General features: G+C 32.4%; 1 protein-coding gene across 1 annotated transcript in view; it reads left to right on the top strand.

The window, feature by feature from the left end:
• The window catches only part of LOC118197423 (uncharacterized), a 235,726-nt gene that overhangs the window by 111,047 nt on the left and 102,357 nt on the right, over nucleotides 1-22,322 (top strand). The window contains exons 30-40 of the mRNA XM_085820180.1: nucleotides 1,518-1,744; nucleotides 2,857-2,936; nucleotides 5,993-6,090; nucleotides 6,683-6,867; nucleotides 7,112-7,227; nucleotides 11,411-11,529; nucleotides 15,037-15,237; nucleotides 16,088-16,275; nucleotides 17,578-17,708; nucleotides 18,851-18,963; nucleotides 21,495-21,641. Of these exons, the coding sequence (XP_085676306.1) occupies nucleotides 1,518-1,744; nucleotides 2,857-2,936; nucleotides 5,993-6,090; nucleotides 6,683-6,867; nucleotides 7,112-7,227; nucleotides 11,411-11,529; nucleotides 15,037-15,237; nucleotides 16,088-16,275; nucleotides 17,578-17,708; nucleotides 18,851-18,963; nucleotides 21,495-21,641 (1,605 nt within the window). The remainder of the gene's footprint in view (nucleotides 1-1,517; nucleotides 1,745-2,856; nucleotides 2,937-5,992; nucleotides 6,091-6,682; nucleotides 6,868-7,111; nucleotides 7,228-11,410; nucleotides 11,530-15,036; nucleotides 15,238-16,087; nucleotides 16,276-17,577; nucleotides 17,709-18,850; nucleotides 18,964-21,494; nucleotides 21,642-22,322) is intronic.

The raw sequence follows: 22,322 nt of genomic DNA, 5'->3' as shown, positions 1-22,322 counted from the left end.
CTTTTTAATTTATTTAGATTATTTATTTAATTTTAATAATTAAAATTTTAATTTATTTAGATTTTTTCTGCTGACTTAAAGTATATTTGTTAATATTTTGTATCAGGTTACGTTATCTGTCAGGAGATCGTGACTTTATGTCGGGAAGGAAATGTAGTTTTTAGTTGATTATAAATAGAATTTACTTTTTGTTTTACTAAATAATGTACGATTTCTTCTTTAATTTAGTATACAAATGTAACGATAGCAAATTTTTTAATTTAACTTAGTTGTTATTTTAATGGATTGCATACTTACTTAAATAAAAAATAATTTCGTTAATTTTACTCAATAAAAAATAATTTCGTTAATTTTATTCAGTATGTTTTATATTTGTTTCACAGAAATTAAAATACTGTTTATAGTTTAAATTCTTCTAATGTGTTTTGTCTGAAATATTTGTTGGGATAATATACTAAACACAGAAAGACAAAATTATTTCGCTTGCTTTAGAATAAATACACTTTTCGCTGAGGGGAAAAAGTCAACCAACTCAGTTATGCGACACTTCTAGTAATGCGGATTGACTGTTATCCAAGATCCGAATATCTGGAGTTCTCTCGTATTTTTTAATACCTCAAAGAAGCGTAACTGATTTCAGTTACTAGTAAAATTTTATCTACTAAAATAGCGATCAAAGGCACAATTCTGTTTTCACAAGCGACTAGATGTAAAATATTAAACTAGATAATTATTTATCATCGATACTGTACAAGTATGTTACTCACTAGAATAAGGGAAAAAAACCGTTTAAAATTCCATTTTTTCTGTGCTTCTTTATAACGTTTTCTAACAAGTGTAATTTTATGCTTTAAATGTGTAATATATACAAGACATTTCTAAAACTCTACAACAAGTTGATAGCAAAATTTCCCTACATTTTATATATTCAAGTCAGCGTCCACACCAAAATCAAACAATACTGATAATGGTTTGAAATAACACAAAGAAAACATTTTTCTATATACTTCGTTTTTAAGTTTCGTTCAAACTGCTAATAATAGCGGTAAATTTTTTTTAATATTTTTCATTCATAACAACTTAGATTCAAAGCAGAAATACAGAAATAGCGGTAAATTTTTTTTAATATTTTTCATTCATAACAACTTAGATTCAAAGCAGAAATACAGAAATAGCGGTAAATTTTTTTTAATATTTTTCATTCATAACAACTTAGATTCAAAGCAGAAATACAGAAACAAGCATTATTCACACTTGAAATTGATTTTTAAGATGAATTTCAGCTTTATGTAAAAGTAAAAATTTTAGCTTTTATTTTGCCAACTATGGATATTATTTTTATGAGGATGATAAGCGAAATTTATATATGAGTTTTTATATTTTAAAATAGTTTTAATGTAGACTCTTCTTTAGGATAATAAACTGTAGTTTCATATCCCATAGGTGATTATCAAATTGCAAATTTCTTGATTATTGCTTCTGCTTTAATTTTTGTTATCACTTACATTTCTTGATAGATCGATGGATTTCTTAACGATGAAGTGAGAAATAAGACTAGAGAGCTATATTTCGCAAAAAGGAAGAGTGAGCTGCTCCATTCCATCAATGAAACCTTGGAATCAGGTGTCGACATTTCTGACTGGTCCAGCATTCAGACCTCATCTTTCCATTTTTCGCTGATGAGAGCTTTGGTCAAAAATCTTGAAGACATTCTTCAAACAGTGCCAGAAAGACTGCCGAACATGTACGTTGAAATAAATGTTACTGAATGCGAATATCTAGTTGTCTAGTTATATAAATGAAAAATTTGATTTTTCCTTTTGCTACTTTATTTTTGCTACTTTATTTTTGCATTTATTTTTGCTACTTTATTTTCGCATATATATTTTCACAACGTTTATTTTCCTCAATATAAACTCAACCAATTCAGACTCAATTTGATTTCCCTCAGCGAAAAGTATACTTTAAGACGTATCTTTCTATAAACGTCGCAAAAAAGGTGCCCATTCTAGAATCGATGGATGGTAGAATCACAATTGTTCTCCTAATTGCTAATTATGAAAGAATTTATTTTTATAAATTTGAGCAGATTTAGTGTTGTTGATAAAAAAACTAAAATTTATCATTACAAAACAATAGATGCAATTTAGCATTTATTTCATTTATTTTAATATTTTGCCTTTCCCCCCTAGTGATACTGAAATTTAAGGTTACATCTGAGAATCATAAAAGTACAGTTTATTTTCTATAAGAAATTTAAAGAAAATTCTCTTAAATCATAGATATTTTTGCAATATTTATACTAATAACTTCAGGTAGTATTGTTGTTCAGAAAGTTAAAGAATATTATCAAACAAAACATATCCTGTTGTTGCTTTGTTATTCGATTGTCCTTTACAACCTTGCGAATTTTGTCGCTGTATGGAACGCTTTTCTATGGTTAAATTTTAGGTTTATTCTTATTCTTTTTAGGTTCCACGATACGTTTTAGGTTCTATAATACATTTTTGTTGATATTTTGATATTTTTCTGTTTATACCGTTTAATATTAAAAGCGTTTGCAGAAAGAAACACCAGAGTTTTTTCCAGTTAAATTGAATTTTAGTTTTATTTAACGTTAAAGGTTTAATTTTTCGACATAACAGTAAGCATTTTTTAAATTTAAACGGAGTAGCAAAACTACTTACGCAATATTTCTTATTTTTGGATTTATACGTATATTGTAAATTGTGAGAGGTAAATGATGAATTAACTTCATGTTCGATGGGTTAGGCTGTAAGCTTTTTGGTTGGAGGTTGATTGGTTTCGTGTATTTATATGTAAGATAGTTTTCTAATAATAAAAATATTTTTTCAGTCTGAAGATAGGCTGTGTTACAAAAAGCGCAGAAGTAGCTATTCAGGAATCAACGCGTCGGTTGTTTCGTTCCATACCAGGTGAGATGCGTTATATTCATTCGAATTATTTGTGCTTTATCTTTTATGACACGTCTTTTATTTTTATATTTAATTGTGCAAGTTCCCTCTTCGATTGATCATATGTCACGCATATTTATTGAATTTCATTCTTTGAAATATCTTTTGTAAAGAGCTTAATGTTATACAAATACCTGCACTTCTGAAGTATTGTTTGTGTCTCAAGAACTGCGATCACTGTTTGTTAGAAACTTAATATTAAAGATGTAAGTTAAATAATTCCTATATAATTAATGAGTATTTTCTATAATTTAAATCTTATTTATTTTAAAAGAGTGACTTCGTATACACTGGTGTGCAAAAATTAAGGACTAGACGGTTTCTTCAATATAACTTTGTACAAAAGCTTTCCAAATCAACACATTTAATACCTTAAGATTCCCAATACGTAAGGACATGAGTAATGTAAGCAACACTTACTAAAAGATAAATCGGAGGGATAAAAAGAAGCTTTTTTGAAAAAGTAGCATGGAGCGCAATGCGACTGAAGGCCGAAACATCCCTGTGATGGGTGTCCAGCAAGAAACATCTGGTCTTTAATAAGGGATATGATCTCCCCTGACTGCTAGGCAGGTTTCACAGCGTCTGCCCATGCTGAGAATGAGGGTGTCAATGAGTTGTTGAGACATTGCTGCCCATTCGTCTTGCAGCGCCAATCGAAGCTCCGGAATTGTTACTGGTAGTAAGGTACGAGCTGCCAAGCGTCTGCCTAGAAAATCCCATACATGCTCGATGGGATTGAGATCCGGAGATCCTGCCGACCAATCCATACGTTCAATATCCTCACTTTCTAAGAGCTGTTCGGCAGCTACTGTGCGATGACTGTGGTGCATTGTCGTCCATGAAAAGGAACTGCGGACCCATAGCGCCTCTAAAAAGACGCACATATGGAAGAAGAATCTCGTTACAATAACGGGTCCCGTTGACTGAACCTTTGTCGAAGATGTAAAGGTCTGTACGACTACCAAGCATGATGCCTCCCCAAACGAGAACACCGCCACCTCCATACCTGTCTCTTTCAATGATGTTCGAGGAATGATTGCGGCTTCCCCGCTCTCTGCAGATGAGTATGCGATGAGAATCGCTACTCAGACTCAATCTGCTCTCATCTGTAAAGAGTGCTCGTCCCCATTCATTGTCTCTCCAATTCCGGTGTTCCCGGCACCACAGAGAACGCCTTCTCCGATGGGCAGGCGTTAGAGGTACACACCGTACAGGGCGTCGTGCAAACAGACCACCACCGTGCAGTCTTCTGGCCACGGTAAAACGCGATATCGATCGTCTAGCCGCTTGTGTCGTGTGTCTAGTGATTTCTCCCACTGTCTGCCGCCTGTTTCTTCTGGCCTGTAAGGCAATATACCGGTCATCTGCGGGTGTGATTCCTCGTGAACGACCACTACTAAACCCCCGGATAGCTGTTCCTGTAGTTTTAAATTGTCTCCAAAGTCGTGAAACGATGCTGTGAGCAATTCCGAACTCTGCAGCCACACTTGTCACACTGCGGCCTTCCTCCAACTTCCCAATGATTCGACCTCGGGTAAAAGCATCCAGATGTCGTCTAACAGATTGATTATCCGCCATTTCTCGCTGAGGCAGCAACTCGGTGTGATTTTAACTGCTATACGGCGTGCAATCTCTTTGCCAGAAATACTGATCTTACACCGACAACATGCTTTATACTACTCAGACACTCCCCCATTACGTCTATCTGCATATCTGCGCATGTGCTACCGTACATCACCTTACTTAATCTCCTGATTGGTCTTTCTATCCGCTCTGCCTCTTCGTTCAGCTGATATGCTAATTTTTCGACTTCGTCCTTAATTTTTGCACACCAGTGTAGTTATATTACCTGCTACTCTTTAAAATTACTTTTTATATAAAAACAGCGTTTTTGAGCAGCAAATGCATTCCGACTGAAGAGAAAGCTGTTGTTTTAGACCAGTTAGAACATATTACTGTAATTTTCATACAAACACTATAAAATATAATACATACGTCAGATAAAGAAAAGAATTTCAGTTATTCTAACCAAAAAGGTGTTACTGCCATAATGGCCAAAGGTAGATGACTAAAATCAAGCTACCATATAGTTTTGGAAAGCGAAAGGTCTAGCTGAGGATACGTTAACAACTATGGTTGTTCAACCTTACAGAGTTTCTTTCATTATTTCCATTCATTTAATTGCTGCTGAATAAGATATAACTTTATGAAGTATTTAAACCCTTTCAAAAAGGATACGTTAACAACTATGGTTGTTCAACCTTACAGAGTTTCTTTCATTATTTCCATTCATTTAATTGCTGCTGAATAAGATATAACTTTATGAAGTATTTACCCTTTCAAAAAGATGAGTTTGAAAAACGATCAAATTAGCAAATTTTAATATCTTTTTCCTTCTTTGATCACTTTTCAAACATCAAAAATTTTTTAAATAAAAATAAGCAACGTGTCTTGCCTATGCATTAGATCTTTCGTAGCAGGAAACGGGATAAATCATGTATACCCTCATCGAGATTCTAGGGGACATTCCACCACTTACACCACGATAGCACGTACGAGGTATGATGCTAATAATACATAATAAAACTTCATAAAGCATAATGGATATGAAGTCTTGCTTTATGCAGAGAGGCTGTATCAAAATTTGCATTTTTTATCTTAAATCATTTCTATCCTCGCCTCCATCAATCACTGTGTCTCGTATAGAAAAGCGTTATAACTGAAATCACACACATAGGATCGATATGAATAGCCTGTAGCTCCTTTTTACGAGTACCCTGTCTATGTATGTATTCATCATATGTTTATCGTAAAACGTAACTAGTTATAATTTTATATTTAAACAGAAAACATAAATTTTTTTTTTATTTTTTCGTTATTAAATTATTAGACTTTTGCGAAAATTACAAATTACCACTCTAAGTGTTTAAACTCCGTTTAGCATATTATGTAATATTCAGCAGCGCTTATGATTTTAACTAATTGGCTGTATTTCTATTTATTTCATTTACTAGATCTTGAATTTATCACGTGTCATTTACTAAACAAAAATATCAGCGCTTTTTACTCTTGGATGTCAAAATCATCCAGACTGAAGGACGCTTTCCAGAAGGTATGTACACCTTATAACACCTGAAATTAGATGTTATTATTTTTATTTGAATTTCATATTGTAACAAATTAAAAATTTTCGTCATTCTACCTGCGAGAAATATTCGTTGCAAGCGACCAGTGAAAATAAAATGAGCAACATTGTATTGAATTGTAATGAGTGCGAAAGCTTCCATGTGTTGGTAGTTTATGTTGTAATAATACCGTAGCTTTCCACCATATAGCTCTGCTCCATTGAATACTAATTTTAAAATATATAATTTTATATGCTAGCTATTTCCAGGTATTTATTTTTAAACTAGATCTAACCTATCGTAATTGCTTATTTTAAAACTGTTTGAGCTGCTGGATTGCAGTTTGAAGATGTTTCTAGTTTACTAATTTAAATTAGTTTCTTATTTTTATGACTTTTTTCATTTTTTAGTTTCTTAATAATTTTAAATTATTTTTTAATTTTAAATTTTAATGATAAGTTCTTGTAATTAGAAGTATACCGATCTGGAATTCCTTGAAGTAACTGTAAGTAAATAGTAAGAGATTATCGTTGGCTTTTATGTATTTTAACAGCAATTTTCTTTCTTAACATTTTGCAGATAGCAAAGGCAATTGAAGAAGGCGAGAACTGCACACATTCTGTCACATGGCTTATTAAAGTCATCGACAATACAGAAGTTTTGTACAACAAAATTTCCAGTAATGTGTCAGAAGAAGTTCTGTCTCGAGTGAACAAATGCCTGGAGAACATCAACCAGTCTCCTTTGGTAGTAAGCTTGAAAACGTAAGTTTACTTATTATATACTAAGGTGTTTTCCTTAAAAAGAATTTTTAAGGGGGTTATTATTTGTAATTTGCGTGACATCACATTTTAAATTAATACATGTTGCTGCCATTCGAAGGCAGACAAAAATGTACTTTGATCTTCAATGTTATGAACGTTTTTGTCAATGAAGCGTAAGTTAATCATTTAAAGAGAGATTTTACCTGGAATTCCTAACAACAATTTGCATCAACTTTTATTTCAGTCATTCCAGTCTTTTGAAACAAGCTGCAAAATTCTTGTCTACTTTGTCTTCGCCTGCGAAGCAGTGGAGGGATGTGAAAGAACAAATCATTCAAGAAATATCTCAAAATTTACCTGGTAAGTCATGTCTATTATTTTGCATGGATTTGTAATAGTATCTAAGAGAATAAGATCGCTGAATAGTCGTAGTGTAACTTAGATACAAATTCTACGAAAGGGACTGCTGCCTATATTATACGTTTTAGTGAGTGTTCAAGAGATTTCAGGAAACAGATGAATGAGCTTCTACCAGGGATCACGAGGTTGCTAGCAATTATAAATTACTAAAATCAAAATTTTCAAAAAGACATAAAAATAATTTACGTAATCTCTTACCATTAGATAGATGAAAAAACTGAAAAAAAAGTAACGTCATGTATTTCGTTGTCGTGTTGATTAGAAGGATAAACTATTCTGCGTTAAAGTAGCAATTTTGTTTCATTTTTATACTAATTTCTGTTTCTAAATAAAAATAAAAAATACAAAGCTTCTTAACTTACTGTGTTTTTTCAAAAGTACCGACAAGTAAAAAAATAGTTTCTTTACCCGGCACAATATTTTTGGTCATGTGTGACTAAAAATAAAAGTGTTGAGTGTCCATTAAAAAAAACACATTTTATTAGCGTATTCATAGAATGTTAAGGAATTTTAATTTAACACTTTTTAATCATTGTTCTTTAACCCTTTGTGGTGCACTATACTTTAAAGTCGGTATTTCAACATGATTGTATGCAGTCTATCTAGGCCTAAAGGAGTATACAGGTAAAATTTTGTAAAAATTGCACCTACCGTTTCAATTCTGTGGGAGTTCCATGAGGTGGAACACTGCGCCGCCAGAGCTCTTAAAAGTGCGACTAAGCGAACATCGCAGTGAAACATGGAAGTCTTAGGTGCGAAGCACATTGAGAAGTGCCTAGGCTGAAAGCCTCATCCTGTATATAACGCATGGCGAAGTGACATAGCTTTCCTACCATAACATTAGTAAGTATTGTCAGAGAATTATAAATTAAAAAGAATTCTCAAAAGATGTTGCGACGATAAGAGCCTTGCATATAAGACCTTCGGAGAAGAACGTAGACTGCATAAGACGTAGAAGAGATAAAGTCCAAAAAATAGTTATGTGAATTTCCTGCTTTGTTATTGGTCCGTCATAGAGGGAGTGCTAAATCTTTGGATTCCGCGAAATTGATGAGTAACATAGCCGCTTGGAAGCCTGTTGGTTTCTGCAGAATTCTTTGCTGATCTGATTTTGCCAATATATGAGATGATAGAAGTTAAGAACGAGTTAATCTTTCATCTTGAATCCATTTTATTGCGTTGCTGAGATCTTTAGGGGGTGGAGTAATTTTATCTTTTAGTTTCTCGCTGCAGGTAGCTTGATTGGGGTTTTTCTGCGCCGGGATTTCTGCAGTCTTGGAGCTAGGGAAGTTTTCTTTGGAGAATTCATGAGCTTTAGGCTGCGGAGAGCTGCTTTCCTTTTCGAATCGTTTCTTATATTCGCTGCTGACGTGGCAGAGTCCGCAGAAAATACATACATTTAGGCTTGTCTTCTGGCTTCATGTTGCATTGGTTACTTTGATGTTATTGCCCGTACTTTACACATCTGACGGGATTACTGCAACAATATTACGAATGACCCATGATAGCAGATGAAGCACGGAAATGAGTAGAAGTTTATGTATAGTAATGAAAAAACACTGTATTATAGCTGTATACATGTTTTTCTGGATATACACAACTTTCTTGAATATGTATGGATAAATGAGATAGATATATGTATATGCAGAAGTCCTATATACAAAAATATGAAAAACATTTTTCGATTTTATAGTTTCGTGAAATTTTTAAAGCATATCACATCTTTTTGATAGAAGTGCAAATAAACTTTGCAGGTTTTGAACACAAAACTTGTTTTGTGCGGCTTCTGTTCCGTGCAACAATATGTTTAGAATTCCAATTAAAATCTTTAGGCTGCGTAGAGGGGCCTGGGTGAGATGTATTATCAACCTTCTCATCAAATAAATGAGTTTCATTCGATATATCATCATCGGATTACACAAGTGGTTCAGAAACGTATATCTCAGTATCGCTGCTATTTTCATGCTCTGATTCAGAATCAGAAGGTAATTCATGAAGCACTTTTAGCGCTTCGGAAAACGTTAGACCTCTCCGTGCCATTTATGAAAAATTAATAATAAAATTTAACTGCGATTAAGATTATTAACAATAAAGAAAATAAGCTATAAGATATACATACACAAAAAATATCTACACAATTATTGTAAATAAATGGGGATGAGACTAAAAACCGACAGCAAAAAAATTCGCCCAGCTCCCCTAAGTAAAGATGACTCGAGCTACTGATAAAATTCTCGCCTGAAAACTACTAACAAAAATTTGTAAAAAAAATATATAACAAATAATATAAAGTACAGCCATCAAAATTATACGGAATTTTTTTTTTCAAACAAAAAACAATATATAGGAAATTACTAGAAAATAAGTGAATTTTAATAACACATCATAAATGCAAATTCTGGGTCTCCTTGTAATATGCTGCCATCTACTATTTAAAAAGAGAAGTTCGAAGTATATTATAAAGGCATTTTTATCCATTTACGGTTGAATTTAACGGTTTCAGAAGCGATTCAAGTTGAGTGTTCCGTGCAGTGGAACACTGAGCAACAAAGGGTTTTAAGCAATATAGTTTTAATTTTAAACATAAGTCAGAGAACCTTTGTTAAGCCGAATGCCTAACTGTCCATTTCCCCGGCCACTCGAAAATAAAGATCTTACATCTTGGGCAAATGCAGTGGCTGCCATATCACATGAAAACAAATAAGTGGTCATGGTATTGTAGCTTAATGTAACAATACAAAAAACATATGCTCTAAAGACATTTCTACTATTCAGATACGGTTGAAACGAGCTAAGTGGCATAACTAACCATTGCAGCTACTTCTAAATTTAAAAAGGTGGCCGATATACTGTTTTAAATCCAATTTTGGAATAAGTGGTATCCAAGTTATTCCGTTCATAAAGAAGGCTTTGTTATAAAGTAGTGTGATATAAAAGAACAATACGTTAGAGAGCTATAGCGAAAGTACACATTATTAGAGAGAGCTTTCAGAAGTATTTAAATTAATCTAGATAAATTATCTTGGCAATTGGCATAAAATGTTCGACAAATGAAGATGTGCGAGAGTCATCAGAGTAAGCATTTGTCTCAGCTGGAAGCTCACAAACGATCGGTTAGAAGTGACAATTAAAGCTTGTTGCTTTCTAAAACATGGAATTGGCAAGAGTTGATACGTTAGCCACCTCAAATGTTTTTAATTGTGGTATCGTTACGCGACTGCAACGCATTTTGGCAGTACTATTGCAATAATATGTGTGTGTTTAATTATTCTAGTTTACACACGAACACACATTATAGCCTCCAGATGGTGCTACCATTGCGTCTCGGCATGTATTATTCGGTCTTTCTTTCAGAGGTTCCAAAATCTGAGGCAAGTACATAAGAAAAAAGTATCTAAAATTTACCTTCAGCTTGTTCTCACAGGTATCCAACTCTGAGTATATCATTCGGCAAAGATAATATCTTGGATTTAACTTTCAGACATAACCAGTCTGTAACCGGTTAACAAATTGAAAGAGTTAAAAACAAGAACCGTACTTCTTAAGAATTTAAAATCTTTGTTTTACTTTTTGTTTAACATATCCAAGTGACATAATTCAAAATACATTTAATTTATCATTTGTCCAACTGATAATTTTTATGAATACTTGGAGCATAATTTTAATTAGTTCATGATGTTTTTAACGCCAAATAATGCGCAACTAATTACAAAGCCGTTTACGTTTATAACAATGTATCTAACCCATCCAATTTAAAATGCATGTAACTTATAATGTAATCATTAACTTCTCTTCATGTCATTAATGTAATCAGTTAATCGAATTTGTGTATGTATGAAAAAACGTAGCGTTACTTCAATAAATGAAATATTTTTAAACGCCATGTAATACATAGTTGGTATTTAATCTCATTTTTTCTTTCTTTTTTATTGCTATTATTTTGCATTTGAAACTGCAATGCATTAAACTGGTAAAAATACATCAAATCTTTAACAATTATCTGTAGTCTGTTTGTTACCTGTAACTTTTTAAAGTTTACTATTATATTCTTCTTTCTTTTTTTTAGTGAAGTTTATGCCATTAAAAACAACTAATAATTTTTTTTTCTTCTGTTACTTCACAGCTTTCTTCGAAATTTCTGAAGTCATTCAAAATGTTACTTTATTATTGTTCCCAAACCTTGAAACTGACGACGAACGATTAGTGGATATTGTACTGCGGTCTTCCATGAATTTTAACTGGGTAATTTATTTTCATAAGCTCTTAATTTAAAATCTCTTCAATATCATTTGCATTTTTTTATCATTGCAAATTTGATTTAGATAGGAGTTGTGAATTATTATTTTAGATACATTTTTATTATTGTTTTAGCTATGAGTGTTATTTAATGGGCTCTTGATGGTGACTATAAAATTAAAAAAACGACATATTATATAAGTTTCAATAAGATATTAAGTAACGGATATTATATAATAAATTTCAGCAATTAAGTTCATGTGTATTAAATTTTAATAGTCTGAATATGCCAAAGCTGGTAATATTTGTTTTATCATAAACACGGCTTAAGTTCAAATTATATGTATAAAAATTAATAGTAAATCAAATGAAGCCTTTGATTACTTCACAATAATAATGTTGTGGAATTATAACAGAGAATACAATAAGTAAAAATTTAAAATAAAATTTGGACTAACTTAACTTTAGATTCAACTTATATTTATATTATAAATTTTTAAGAGAATTTTTCATTTTCTAAATTCAAATTGGAAACTAAAATATGAATTCAATGCTATACAAATTCAATTTAAGTAGCTTACGAAAGTAATCAGATGATTATTATTTTGTTAAATATAAACAAAAGTATTAGGTGTTACTATCATTGGTATACTTCGAATTAGAACTTTAGTGGATTCTGTCCTACTTTCGCTCTGCACTCATCTTTTATTATTACTTTCAATTGTTGTTTTGAATTTGTTGTGGCTTTAAAGTTTTGTTTTGAAAGAGTAACCAATTTTACTATTTTATTTTACATTCCATTTCTTGCCAAAAAGAGTTGATCTGGACGCTGGGAATGAATTTTAATTCTTTCAAGACAACTTAAATGCAACGAAAGATTTGCATTTACACGTTCAGCGTTTACAGCACGTTTAGGGTATTTTTCTTCCCAAAATTTGAAATTATTTTCTAGTTTAAATTCTGTGTGAATGACTTCAGATTTCATTTTAAAATATCGGTAAGTTTGTACTGATCCATTAAGTCACCAATAAGTTAAAAATTCCAATTTGAAAGAGCGGCATGTACCTTCATGTCATTAACTTCTCTTCATGTCATTAACTTTTTGTACTACTGTTGCAACTTATTTTGATTCTAGAAATTCTTTTCAAGTTTTCTTTAAATTAAAAGTTCACAATCCTCCCTAAGTTTGTCATATTGTGTCTCGACAGTAAATATCACCTTAGAATGTTATTATTTAAATTAACCAGTTATTAATAATTCCAGGCTTTACTATACCTTCTGCTTTCCGTTTCCTCACCAGAAATGTAAATGAGTTAGAGAGTATTAAACTGAGTTTTTGAATTGCAAGACAGAGCGTGTTTCTGCCTCTCGAGACCACGTTGTTTAGTTTTGCCAGCTCTGATAAGATCTATTTTATTCGAATTTGCATTACAGCTGAAGTCGCTTAGATTATTATGCCGATGAGAGGTTCTGAGCCAACTTATTTAACACGCTTATTTAATAACTTATTTAACACACATTAAAGTTAATTGTGGGTGCTGACTAATAGCCTGCTTTTTAATTTTGAATTTGACTATAACTTTCAGTTACATCACCACAAATGCTGGCTCATCTTGTCAAGCACAAAAAGTACGTTTATGTTCAAGTTCTGTTTTAATAAATAGGTTATTCTAAAACCAGTTGTTCAGATTCTGCAGTTTGTTTCGAGTTTGTTCTGCAGTTGTCACAGCGATAACTTGCTCTATGTCCGTTAAGAGCTTAGGACTAGTTTATGCTCCCAAAAAAGGTCCGACTTTATAACCATATTCCAAGTGAGAATGAATCTTGCAAGTGAGAATATTAAATGCTTTAAATGAACTAGTTCAGCAATTTTTCTCATAAATTTCTTTTTTTATATGCAGATTAAGAGCTAACTGATGAACTTTTTATCGCATATGGTTCCTTTAAACAGCTGTGGTAACAATGCGTAGGAATCCCTCACAAATTTCAAGGACACTTTAATGAATATGGCTGCTTGTTGTTTCTCTGCAACATAATGCCAAGAACTGGTATACCGTATTCATTGCAAATGAATTTTCTTGAAATTTCAGTGCAGTCGGTAAACTTTTGTGATATGATTTTTCTCGTTTGAAGAAAAGATGTTAAATTAAAAATTCAGCATTTTTTTTTCGGGGAGTTGATATTTAGTTTAAGAGTTAGTGAAAGTTCTGTAGTTGCAATTATAATGCTCCTACAAATTGAAATTTTTTCTTTTGAAACTTAAAAGTATTCTGTCTCTTTTGTGAGACACTGTATGTATATTCATTGCAAATGGCTTTGTTTACAGCTACAATGGTATTCGAAAAATTTTGTGATCAATTAATTTATTTTTCAATTACGCATATAAGCTTACTTCTCGAAAATAGATTTAACCCTTTCGTACCGATTATCTCGCATACCTGCCAGCAAGAAACGCATTCATTTCCAGGCCGGCACGCTGGCGTGCCAGAGCCATTTCTTGATCATCCCCGGACGTCACACATTTGTGCTAGTGTCCTGAAACGTTATAAAGGCCACTAGATGGCGTCCTGTGTCCGTTGCCATTCAATTGAATATAGTTTTAGGATCTTAACTTTCAATTTGATCACATTCTGTGTAACCTTGATGTCAGCTGCTGCGGGAGGTCTAATGTAAACAGATGGAGCTCGTCTCTTTAACTCGCAACGTGATATAAACATTCGCGTTTCTATATCGCTTCGAAACTTTTGTTTCGGTTCTTCTTTTGCTACTATGTAAGGTCCTTTAGGGTTACTACGTGAGGTTCTATTACGCTTTGCGTTGCTTTTATTTCGAAAAGCCTTGACTGCAGTTTATTATGGCGAGCAAGCTTTATTTATCACATAAATGATAAATCAGCCAATTAGTGATATGAGTGAGTATGCTTATTCATTTTCTAAAGAGTTAGAGAGCGATATTTCTAGTGATTCGCATATGGACATTTTGTCAGAGCCTGAGCTCACTGAGTCTGCCTTCCAGTTCCCGTGAAAGATTTTGTTACTTCTTCTGAACAGTCTTTGTTTTATTTTTTTAATATGAAACGTTATTAATGTATTTTATCAATTAAAAGTTCATTTAAATTATTTCTCAAAGTAAGCAAATATTTTTATATATTTTCATGTAAAGTAAAAGAGAATATTAAAGCTAATTTTAATATATATGATAGCTTAAGTAATAGTCTAAAATAGTACCAAAAATTATGGACGTAAACTTTTTCCTGTGTTTTATTTTTCTAAAGTTAGGCTTAGCGGACGCAAAATCTCCGGCCTATGGGAAAACTCCCATCCCTCACGAGGGAACGTCTTAACCAAAAACGCTGTCTCGAAAAGATTAAGACATAAAGTATATATATAGTAGATAGAATTTCATTTCAACGAAGGAATTTTTAATTTCTGAAAAACTTTTCAGGAGCTTAAGTATAGTCACTTTTGCGAGACACTGTTAAATATTACTCTCATTATTTTAAATTTGTCGCAGCTTCGTTACCACGGATTTTCATCATCTGCTCTGAGAGAGAAGCTTTGTGGTCCCAGAGCTCGCAGTTCCGTCAGAAGTGTATTTCGTTACCCGCCCCGAACTTCGCTCGCCATTCGAACAGCAACAGAGGAATTCCTTTGCCGGAATGGTACCTTAGAATACATTATGGACCACATCGATCAAGAAATAATGAAAACTAAAGTGAGTGTTTTTATTTGTTACATGTATGCTCTACGTTGCAAACTTATAGAGACAATAATGTTAAGCACAGAATACTTTAACAAGAGAGAAATTTTATTTGTAACTTTATTTATAATGTACGAGGTTGAGTGGCGCATAAATTTTTACGTTTACAACAAAGATGTGGGTCATAAATGCATAAAAAAGTACAGGTTCAATAATTTCGCTATTAATTTTGTATACGGTTATTTATTCGCATTCATTATTTAATTTATCTTCCACGTGAACACAAAAGTAGTCACTTCTCAAAATGTTGACGTTTGACACAGCATCAGTTCCTTGATAAATTCTTCAAAATTAATCAGTCCGAAATTGCTTAAAATACTTCAGAAAGCAGTAAATATAGTTTATGTCGATACTTTATTTTGCTTTACGGTATTGGTTGCCAACAACCCGTTTGGTCACCATTGACCAAAGGCTTGACGGTTAACTTCAAATGAGATTTATTTTAACAATCTATGTCACTGACATAATTTCAGATACATTTAATTTACAGTATGTATAACTTATAATTTTATCAATGTTTTAGCATTATTTTAATTGACAAAATGAATTTCTAACGCTATGTCGTTACGTACTTGGTACAAAATCTTTTTCCCATTTTCAAAATAGCTCTTGATTTTAAATAAATGTTTTCGACGAGATTTTTGAGAATTTTCGAAACATATTCTTGAGAAATAAATTCATTAATAGCTCAGGGCTTACCGAATCTTGAGGATGCAAAATTTTCGAAAAATTACAGTTACTGCTGGTTATAGTTTACTTTTAGATTTCGATGTTATTTTCAATTACTGAATTTGATATTTTGCAGATTCTTAAAGCTCAAGAACAAGAGTTTTTCTCCGGTCGTTGGCTTCAGCACTTAATAGGTTCATCAGATGTCTTAGTTCATGTTGTAGAACATCTGGGAGCATCTCTAAAGGAAATTCATATTTTGAATATTTATGACATTTTTCATCTTTTCACAAAACAAGACGTTGTCCAAGGTATAACCGAGAGGTAAGGAGAAATTATTTTAATATAAAAAATGCTTTCATTTGTATCTGAAAAATTTTTTGACAGAATATACTATTTAACCTAATTATAGTAAAAGTACTTACATATTATTTTGATTGACAAAGCCCAAAGGATTTTTAAAATCTTTGAACTTAAAATCTGATATTTAACCAAAAACTTAGCTTTTCCCTCACTTTTTAACGAGTTTCGTCTTGATGCCATTTATTAATCGCTTAGGGCTACGGTATTTAGAACTCATTTCCGGTCGATTGTTTAGATTACATATTTTGGTTGCTATTCAGGGCAAATATTCTTCACCCAAGTATATATGTTTATGATGCTTTGAATTAGCTGCGTCCAACAGTGGCATTAAAAGTCCTTCTGCCGGAAAAACATAAAATTAAAAACAAACAGTAAGCGCATGAGAATTTAAAAATTAGAATTAGTTAGATAAATTTTAGAGGATATGAGTGTTTATTTAAATGAACTAAGCATACGTCCATAAACAGTGATAGCCTCAAAGTAACAATAAATTTATTATCTATTCTATAGAACAATAGCATTCAAAATTAAAATGAAACAATTAGTGAATTAGCTGATTCGTCTTTGAGTGAGGTAATAAATAACAAAAAATATGTGGCATTGGTCATTCGCTCAGAAAATTGTAATATATCAAGATTAAGCTTTGATTTCAGATTTTGCGAAGACATTTGCAGCATTGCAGTATAAATGCTTTCTTAATTACAATCGAACTTAACCGCAAATTTGCAAATATAATATGTAGAACTGCAGTCAGGTACACACAGCGCAAAGTAAATTTATTTAAATGAACTGTTCTATGTGTTATCTACCTGAAGAGAACTCGACAGTATTCCACAAGTATTTCCATTTTTGTTTTGTTTTTTACAGCATGTGTAGTTACAGCGATTTCATCGTGTGCTGTTAGTAAGTTACAATGAGATCTTTCATAAATATCAAGTTTTGGGCCATGTGGTCTTGAAGAAGGTTAGACAACTGTGTTTTAAACAGCTTTTGTATTGCGTTTATATTAAATATTTCCTCCTGTATATTTGATGCAAGGTAAATTTTAATTTTTTATATTTAAAAGATTGTTTTGAAAACAGCAAGCTTCAAAAGGCGTGGTTACATAGCATAGCATTCACTTTCTCGTGTGCTTTGGACTGATATTGTGAAACTCTTTGTGAGGCTTGACTTATGGGACACACTATATCATCTCATATTTCTTCAGATTTTAAATGTTGTTTTAAATCTTTTGCAATTACATCTTCAAGTCTGTTGTTTCAGTTTCGGCAAGCTGATTGAAGTGTTAGATCCTGTCTTCACAGGAAGTGCTTTACTGGACACTCTGGAGCAAGTGATGGATGGCTTGAAGTCATTTGTGTCTTTGGCTCAAGTCGCCAATTTCAGCTTCACATGTAAGTTTTTATACAATTGCCGTTGGTTTAATATAAATTTTTAATTTATCTCTGAAATAACTATTCTATAACTGCTTAATAAAATGAGTGATTTAAAAGCAACAGATGCATTTCTTGATAATTATAAATCTTTATTTTATTTTTCGATAATTTATTTTATTGATATAACTTAAAATACACTTAATTAATGGAATATTCAGTGAAAGGTTTTATTGATCATCTGCAGCATCATTTTAAGCAATGTAAAATGTTTATAACACTATTTATTGTTCACCTAGAAAGGAATGATTTCTAAAGAGCACATCTAATGTTTTCAATTTATGTATTTATTACAATGATGGGCATTTTGGTTATTTCTCATTAAACTTTGAACTTCCCAGTATTTATGTATAATATTATTTTTAACATTTCTAAAATTAATTTCAAAAGTGCTTTAGTCTTTCATAAATACACGGTGTTTTTTAACACCTCGAAGGGAACTTTTGAAATGCATTTATTGTTTTCTGTGCGTGGATTAAGCATCCTGGTGTAAAGAAGAAAATATGTGCTGCAAGCCTCATGCGAATGTGATCCAATGAAATAAATCCACAGTCACGTCTTGAACAATTAAGTCTTTGCATTGATGATTAAATGTACAATCTTTCCACAGTGGTAATTTGCAGTGAAATGATAGCAAAGTATATTTTTGCCATTTGACTTTGTTATTTTCAACACTTCATTTTAAATATACAATTTCATGTTCTCTCTTTTTAATATCAAGGGGATTGCATCTTAAATTGATAGACCAGTTGTAACTGCTAAATTTAAAAATCCTTTTAGGTGTTATACAGGTCTTTTAGATGTTATATTTGCATACCAAGATCTAACTAGATTTTTGTTTTCAATTTTACGAACTCTGCATTTTTTAATTTTTTAAATAAATATATTTTTTTAATTTTTAAGCGTTAATGGTAAATTTTTAAGGTGTTCAACTGAAATCTAAAGTTTCGCTTTTACTTTGGAATCTTTTGTGAACTGCATCTTTAGTGTAGTCCACAAAAAGCATATCTAATTTTATATTAATGTATTCTGCTATAAAATGGTTGTTCTTTTATATCTCTTGATTGTTTTTACAGCATACTAATTATCATTCTTGTTTACAGATTCCTTGAAAGACATCTTTGGAGAAGGTGCTCGAGATATTCTGACGAGGAGGTTTCGTATGGATCCTCGTTCCGTTTCATCGCTAATGGAATCCGAAGTAGATCTTAAGCAGGTTAGACAGACACATTATTATCATTTCATGCATTTGTCAGTTTGAAATTCGCCTTTATTATTTTGGAAGTTTCAAATATGATAAACCCAAAATAAAAGAGTTGGAGTCTGATTATCCTTTGATAACATTTTAAAATGTTACCTGCTTTCTAATACCCCAATAATTTCCTTATATAAACCTTTAATATTAGCAAAATAGACATTTTGCCACTTCGCTTGCGTGACATATTTTTGAAAGCCTCGTGCGCAAGCAACCTAGTGAAAAAGGAAATGTTCCTTCCTGATTAATATTTCCTTTATTAAATAAATATCAAAATATCCTTGGTGCATTCGTTTAGGAGAAATTAATATCGTAGCAATTTTTAGCACTATATTCGGAAAAGTTGGAAATCTGTAGGAGCCGCATCTGGGAAATACGCCGGATAGGGAGGAACCTTCTAGTTAAGTTTTTATATGGTAACTTAATTATGTTTGCCATATGTAATCTGCTGTGAACATGATATAAATGTGGATGATTATATCATGTTGTTTATTTAGCCTTTTCTCTTAATCGTTGCACGAACACGGCGGAGTTGCTTACAATACAGAGCAAGAGTGACGCACCGATTTTTCGACGTCATTTCACGGGGAATATTCTGAGGATGCAAATCCTGTTTGAGACATGACATTCCCTTCTTATGATGTTTACCATTTATCCCTCTGTTTAAAATTGTTGTATAGTTTGTAACGTTGCGCGCCTCCAACTTGCACGCAACCAAGAAGAGGTGACTGTTGAAACTGGATAAATGACAGAGTCTTGTTAAGGGTTTAAGTCTCTTTTTATTCAACGTAATAAATTACAAGTGCGTGCTCTTGACGCTCACAAACTGCGCCAACTCGGCGGTCAAATAAAAATAATAACCTGAAAAGAAACTAAAGACAAGACTCTAACTACGAGGCTCTCTAAAAGTAACTAACCTCACCGCGTTTTACAATACCGCTGCTAATTCAGCAAACTTGAAGATCACTTGAACGATTAACAATTCTTCTAGGCAAGCACACAGGCCGAAACGCGGGGTTCTTCAATTTCTGGCTAACTACCTCCGCGCTCGTGAAGTAAGAACAGCACACCTCGAACTCGTTTCCTTTCTATTTATCTCAGAACACTTCCGCTGATAATTTGAATCCTTGCGCGTTCTACTAAAATTTACATACTCTGGCATTGGCAGTTCCAGGGAAAAGTAAGGCTTGACAGGAAAGATAGTTTAAACTTAAAATAAATGTTAGTTAAAATAAATATAAACCCTACAAGTTGTCTTGTTACATACATTGTTGTATACGCTGTTTGAAATTGTTGTTATACCATTTCTCCTCTCCTGTAATAATGCGTGAGAATAAAAGGCAGATGTTACTAACAGAATTCCTAATAACTGAGAATTAAAAAGAACAGCACTTGGAAACAAGCTAAAAGAAAATTTTCGAGGGCATGAATGCCATCGAATAGTTTTTAAACCTCTTTTCATATGTGCGAGATGTCGTGCGACTCTTGCTTGATCAGTGCCGTTTCCTTGGCCAGTTCGAAAATGATGTGACGTGGTTCAAGGTGGATCAGATTTTTAAATCGTCTCTTATAAAGAACGATGAGGTTCAAAGCGAAAGGCAATTTTCTCCTCATAAAACCTGCTAAATTATTTTTTGAACTATCTTTTTAACAATGGCATGCTCTTTATATATGGACAAATTTGTTTCGATATCCCTGCAGTAGTGTAACATTTGTTTAATTTTCATCTTATGCTTATACTTTAGATCCTGAAAAAATACTTGTTTATTTGAATCAAAATCATTCATATTGATACGGATACAGAATATAATCAGTTACAGTTTGGCACATTAAACTTTTGTGACATCTAGCGAAACAGGTTCTGTAATAAAAAATGGTATGATCAGACCCATAGCAAGCCCGCACTTCATGAATGTGATATCTTTATATTACGCTCTGTTAGGCTACCATGCATTTATCAAGCATGCAGCTTAACAAATGTTGCCTTTGCTCGAAACATAAGATCTTTAGTTTTTTCTTTTATGCTAGCTGTAAGCTATCCAGTTTCCAGAATTTGTTTTGACATAAGATCAAGAGCTTTAATTTACCTTTCAAAGTGTAACTTCTTAAAAACTGAGATATTTAAAAGCGATAAATAAATTTTTTAGTAATATAAATCTTTATTTTATTTTTTGATCATGTATCTAATTGGCTTGATTTAAAATATATTTAATTTACAGTATATCCAGCTTATGTTTATGACATTTGCAGAATTTCTACTATTCATAAAAAGTATTTCAAACGTTATGTAATATATACTTCGATACAGAATAATCGCTTGTTCACAGCTAGCAATTAGTTTTGCTTTGTTTCAAAACTCTTTAACGTAAAAAACTAGGTTGAACTGGGCCCTATAAGTAAGTTAACATACATTGTGCCTGTAAAATATTTTATTGCATTTTGACTTCAAAAAAAGTATCCCATATTAAAACTACATTTAATTCTTATTTCAGGCTAAGATCGAAAAGAATTCCAGCTTGGTTACCTTTTGTAGAGACAGTCTTGACCAGAGTATTCCATGCGTTCTGTCCTCTTACCGACAAGCTTCTGTTTCAGTTGAATATTTACAGGATTTGGTACTGCAGAGATTCCTGTTTTCGGTAAGCCACTAATTTTATTCATCTGACTGTTTGTGGCAAATAAATTTGCATTATTAAAACGTTTCAATTTTTTGCTAGGATCTGAGAAACTAAACGTGTTCTTATTTTCACTACGATGAAACATAAGCATACATACAATAACAGTAAAGACATACCATGTTTTTATTGCATTTCGTAGATATTGTGCTTGTTTACAAGGCCCATCTAGACACTTGAAGAAATAAGAAGGAAAAAAAATAAGTTAGTTGGATAAAATCTTGTTGTTTTGAAATTATATTAATGTGGTTATTATTCCATATAGACACCCATGACATTGAGGCACTCCCTTATCTTTCCTGCATATGCTTGTCATATACTTTTTCCACAATTTCGTAAACAAACGCATTTACTTCTTCCTAGAATTCTTTATTTCCAGTAAATTACCTTTCATCAAAAACTCTATTAACTTTGTAAAAATTATGGTAATCATTAGATATAAGCCTCGTCTGAAGTCCCAAGCTTTCCATCGAGATATCTAAAACAGCTGTTTTGTAGTTGCAGCTACGTGCAACTATGTGTTATCGCGAAGGATGATCAATCTTTTAGTGGGGAATATTATCCCCGAATTACACAGGTTCGTATCCTGAAGAAGGCATGGATGTAATTTGTCCGTCCCTTTACAGGAAGCAACCTCAATATAAT

The sequence above is a fragment of the Stegodyphus dumicola genome, chromosome 7, assembly GCF_044657685.1.
Source record: "Stegodyphus dumicola isolate Sdum_Otavi_A_Nest chromosome 7, ASM4465768v1".
NCBI lineage: Eukaryota > Metazoa > Arthropoda > Arachnida > Araneae > Eresidae > Stegodyphus > Stegodyphus dumicola.
The sequence above is the reverse complement of the archived record's forward strand: the minus strand, read 5'-3'. Positions and strand labels throughout refer to the sequence as shown.